Source organism: Rhagoletis zephyria, unplaced genomic scaffold (assembly GCF_001687245.7).
Source record: "Rhagoletis zephyria isolate East Lansing unplaced genomic scaffold, Rhagoletis_zephyria_1.1 Rzeph_scaffold_14107, whole genome shotgun sequence".
In the NCBI taxonomy this organism is placed as follows: domain Eukaryota; kingdom Metazoa; phylum Arthropoda; class Insecta; order Diptera; family Tephritidae; genus Rhagoletis; species Rhagoletis zephyria.
In genome coordinates, this window is record NW_016171176.1 from 5,509 (window position 1) to 11,004 (window position 5,496).

Consider the following 5,496-nt stretch of genomic DNA (forward strand, 5'->3'; position numbering starts at 1 on the left):
GTTGTCATATGAATTTAATGAGCTTTCACCTCTCATTCCTATACCCAAGCATACATATGTACATACGTGCATAACTCTTTGGCTTATAGGGATTTTTAGTAACAGCATCAATCTGTACGTATTCAACATCCAACATAAATGCTTTACATATGTATGAATACATCTGATACATGAAGAAAATTTGTATTTTCCACTTTTATTGAAATATTTATTAGTTCATGAATATCGAGAGCATTTAGCCTTTTGAATCAGCTTGAACGAAGCGTTTTTGTTACAGCCGAGTAGTTCACCCATTGATGGAACACCAGAAATGGCTGAAATGGTTGAATGTGCAATGCGTAAAAAGCCATTGTAAAATGTCTGAAAATCTTTAAAATCTCATAAACGTGTTCGCGTGCGGGTGAGCACTTAATTTCCATTAAACAATATTGATGGGGTCGCTAAAAATAGCGTTTGGGGGCAAGTTTGTGTGGAAGTGAAAAGAACTTTCACTAAACTGACACATAACGCACAACTCATACACACAGGCGCGCACACGCCATAATTTTCACTTAACAGTTTTCCATTTTCTTCATTTTATTTTATCAATTCTCTACGCACTATATATTTTCCACACTTTGGTGCTTTTAGGTCACACAACGCTCGGCAGTCCGAAGTATGGTTTCAGCACATTGGAGTCACGCAAGTCGCGACAACGCCAACGTTTCGTACGAAAAAGTTCGCTGCCACTGGAAGGTGGTGGAGGCGGCAGCGGAGGAGGTGCTAACGTTGGAGTCTGCGCTGGCGGCGGCAACAGCTGCAATGGCGGTGGCAGCACGGGCAGCAACAGTGGCACAGCCAGCAGCGCAAGTGGCGGTAGTAGCGCCAGTGGCAGCAGCAATGGTGTCAATAGCAGCAGCAGCGCATCTTCGACTGGAGTTGGCAGCAGCACGAACGTAGGGCTTGGGACGTCGCTGCATCATCCCACCAGCGCCATTGGCATTTGTCGCTCTGAAACATTTCCTGTGTTGCTGGACTGCAGTCAGGGTTCCGGCATAGTACTTGGCCCAGCGACTGCTTGCGGACGCGCCGTCACAATTGCGCAAGTGTTGGCCGATTCGGTGGCCGATCGCAGTGGTTCCATACAGAAGGGTGATCGCATTGTGGCCATTAATAAAATGTACAATTTGGACGTGCAGACGATGCGTCAGTTATTGGGCGAGAATCGCACGCTACAGTCACAGAAGTCACAACAATCGCCAGCAGCTAATTGGTTGGAATTGGAGATTGAAATCGACATGGCCGATTCGGTGGTACCGTCAAGCGGTGTGTACAATGTTAAGTTGTTGCGCGCGGGTAAATCGGGACTGGGCATCAGCGTGAATGGTTCTAGTCATGGTGGTTTTGTTATATCCGATGTGAAACCCGGCAGTCCAGCACATCGTACTGGGTCGTTACGTGGCGGCGATATTCTCTTAGCAGTGGATAATCATCCGGTGCAACATTACAATGTAGACTCGTTGCTGAAGGAGAGCACAGCCGCTATTGATTTTACTACGCTGACAGTGAAGCGCGTTATGCTGCCGGACTTTCTGTTCGATGCGCAACAAAAAATGCCAAATCCCATCTACAGCAATTGTGCGGCTAGTCCGAGTGAGCATGAACTGTACAGCACAGCGGCATATGTTACGTCAAAGTTCAACGATTGCTTGTCATTGAAGTCTACGACGCCGCAACCAGATTTCTTCCATACTCCCGGCGGCGGCGGCGGCGGCGGCATTGATGACAACTGCAGTTTGCAGTCGGTGCAAATGCGGCATCATCAACATGCCTGCAATACTTGGAGCGCCAACACGTCGGCGATGGGACGTTCTTTTGCAGCGCAAAACACACAAAGTCTTACCACAGAACTACCGGACAATGAGGATAACAATTATCAGGACTTTACCGGCTACGATCTGGACCGCTATGCGAGGTGAGTGAAAATAAACTACAGTTTTATCCTTCTTAACTCTTGCTTTCACCGTAAAGGGTCGAAGTGCTCAGATCTGATTATTCTCTGCTTATTCCCTGTCAAAAAAGTTCTATTTATTTAAAACTTTCATTAAGCCTATAAAGAGTTTTCCGTCCTTAGAGTTCCTTGGCGCGATCAAGTCGATCGGTACTGCCAGTACTCAGACGAGCTTTTGTCTCTTCTTTAAGTTTTTGGTGAACTACGCTCGACTCTGCACCTCTTAAATGTAATGTTCTACTTTTCAATTATTCCAACCTACTCTCATTTAGTTACTTCTAGCCTCTCCTAAAGAAGCACGGCGAACTATCTTTTTAGTAAACCACTGGCAGCCACGCAAGATGATACTAAAGAAGGCAGTGCTCTAGCTATAGTATTTTTGAAGCTGGGAGACACTTCACAGAATTCCAAGTTTATTTCACTTGGGGTTCTTCTGAAGAAAGACAAGTATCTTTCAAACCCAAACCTAAAATGCTTGACGTGATCTTGTTCAATACGGAAAGAGTAACATGTGATGTTGAAAACTTGAACGATATTTTTGTTACGATCTATATTTAGTTTTGAGAGATCTCTGTTTTATGTTCGGGACGTCTGATCGGTACGCTGGATTCCGTTAGGCAATAGATCGGTAGGCATTAAACCAGCTATTACGAGGCTGCATTGTGCGAAACTGTGCGTATATTGGAAGTACTAATGCGAAGTACCGACCTCAGACGGGGGCTGCATACATAATAACTAACTTATTTTCGTAATTTTCGTTATGAGTCATCTACGTGCTTCCCATGACCTACGTTTGCCGCCCAGCTAAGTCAAATGCTTAACAAATTACCTTAACTCTTTTTGTAGTCGGCAGATAAAATAGCGACAATTACGGAATTTGGTGAAGGATTCGCCGCAATCTCATAACGACTAAGTTAGTTACGACAGCATTTTTAGTCGACCGGACAAATAACAAGGATGTGTTGACTCCCCAACTCTCTTTCGGATGTTTGTAGTTGTCTGCTTTTAAGGCCCAAATATTTGTTTGGACTTAAATTCAGTTTTTGCCTGTCAACTAGCAACTCCAAGTTGTCGGCCTTTAAGACTCAAAAATTTGTCAGAACTTAAGTCATCTCATCTCCTAACTGGTCAACCAGGCAGTTTTCTACTGCATCTGCTACTGAAAGTTGCCTTCCAACTTTTGAGCCATTCGTGGATGTTCATATATAGGTATTGAAGGTTATCGAAAACAATAGATTTTTCCATTATGTGCTGTTTTGATTTGCAGAATGTTGGTTGTGGGAGATGTAGTCAAACCATCCGACGATATGCAGTCCCAGTCCGGATGAAGTAAAAGTTTCTTAGAACTCGAAGTTATCCATATTTACAAGTGAATTATAGTAAGTCTAATCTCTACCCCGCCAGCGACAACTTTTACCTGTTATGGCAGCGGGTGCTAAACACAGTAAAATTCTACTTATAAACTTTTCTTACCTTTCCTCGCAATTGATAAGCTACATAGAGAATAGCCAAAGACTTAAGTAGGCCGTTAATCCCAACTATCCAGAGTAGTGTTGAAAGATTTTCCACATGTGCTGTATGCTTCTCTAGAAGGATGCGAAGTCCGAATCTGGCACGAATAGGAGATTAGCCAGTAAGCTAATGATAGCACCAGCGCTTGTGATCAAGGAAAGCACGAACTTCAAAGTCCTTTTGGTAGGTGGTTTGCTTAATACCTGCTATAATAGGGTTTAAAGCATCCCGAATCGAATTTTTAGAACAAGCAATCATTAATTACAAAATTTACCTGAAGTTCTTCAGGAATACATCAGAGGCTTTGAGTGCCTTGGATAAATAAATGACTGCACAATCTTCGAAGTTCCGGAATATATATACTCCGGTCAAAGCAGTTGCCGTAGATCGACGCTAGCCAACGATATGAAATCTCCGCAGTGTTCTACCCAGAGAAAGCTTCCATACAGCCCTTCTTGGCCTCCATGTTATTGGGAAAATCAGCGGGGAGGAGTAATTTGAATGACTTGTCGCTTCTCATCGCTCAGTTTACGGTCTGAACCTTTAAATCTAAGCCTTGAGGACTCATGGATATATTTAACGTTTTCACTTCAATTTCTCCAATTACTCTGTTTGGCATTTCTAGTTTCAGACTTGGGCCTCAAGACTTTAAAGAGTAGCCCCTATCATATAGAAAATTATCTTAACTAAAAGAAAATATACTTTTCCTCTTCCAGTGCCGATTGCAGTGCCTTACCACCACCCATGGAAAATAAGGTATACGGCTCTGCCACGAGCTCGAGTAGCAAGAGCAGCGGCAGCAGTCTTCATCAGATTATCTTCACCGTGCGACTGGAGCCAAAAGGCGGCTTGTTAGGCATAACGCTTGCCGGTAGCGAAGATATTGGCAAGCCGATAACCATAAGTGGACTTGTGGAAGGTGAGTGACACAGAATACACACATACACACATATGTACATACACGCCAACCAATATCTTGATTGCCAACCTTTCTCTTCCTTTAGGCGGCATTGCACACAAGCATGGTCAAATACAAGTTGGCGATCAGCTACTGGCCATCAACGACGATTCAGTGCAGGGTATGCCACTGTCGCATGCAACAAGTATTTTGCAAAATCTCAGCGATACGGTTGACTTGAAAATATTGCGCGCGCATGAAATATCAAGCATTATGGCGGGTGGCCATCTAGATGCTGCTAATTTGCCACAGCCACAGGCTATTTATGCCAAGGTGCAGCGGCGTCCACGCAGTCCCTCCTCGAATACGGACGCGACTTCGGCCAGCGGCAGCAAAGATGGCAAGCATCGTGTCTTCCATGTGACATTGAAAAAAGATAAGGTATACGATGATTATGGATTTTCGGTGTCGGATGGTCTGTACGAACGCGGTGTGTTCATCAACCGCATACGCACTGGTGGACCGGCCGATTTGAGTGGCCTACTAAAGCCGTTCGATAGAATTATGCAGGTTAGTGATTCGATTTGCTTTGAATTTTTATTTGCTGAAGAAAATGAGTTAATATTTTCACCATGCAGGTGAATGAGATGAAAACGCAGGATTTTGATTGTTGCCTGACAGTGCCTTTGATAGCAGCGGCCGGCGACAAGATCGAGCTGATCATTCAGCGCACAGAATGATCGTGGCGCTTGCCAGAGCAACTGGTTTACAAATATAAATACTGAAAATGCGTGTGCCTTTTTCTTAAGAGTGTAACTACTCTGCACGATTTTTTATTTAATTACATTGATAGAGAATTTAAGCAAAAACTTAGTATTTACCCAAAAAAAAAACTTGAAATAAAAAAGTAAATGCTGAGCTTCAAAATACCAAAAAGTGTGCAGAACCTATGCCAAATATAATTTAACTTAAAGATAAAAACCACTTAAGTACATATGTTAAGTTTTAGTATTAAGCGCTGAAGAAATACAATTTTTTTATGAAAAAGCAAAATACCAATAAATTAAAAGAGTAGTACTGAGCAACATGCCATTGT

At 43.2% G+C, this 5,496-nt stretch overlaps 1 protein-coding gene across 1 annotated transcript; it reads left to right on the forward strand.

Annotated features, from left to right (window-relative positions):
* Nucleotides 1-630: 630 nt before the first annotated feature.
* LOC108378443 (glutamate receptor-interacting protein 1-like) lies at nucleotides 631-5,249 on the forward strand (the record flags this gene model as incomplete). The annotated part of the gene is made up of 4 exons (XM_017634741.1): nucleotides 631-1,954; nucleotides 4,219-4,421; nucleotides 4,507-4,970; nucleotides 5,039-5,249. Coding segments are annotated over 4 exons (2,093 nt in total), but the record flags the coding sequence as incomplete, so codon positions are not given.
* Between the last annotated feature and the right edge of the window lie 247 nt (nucleotides 5,250-5,496).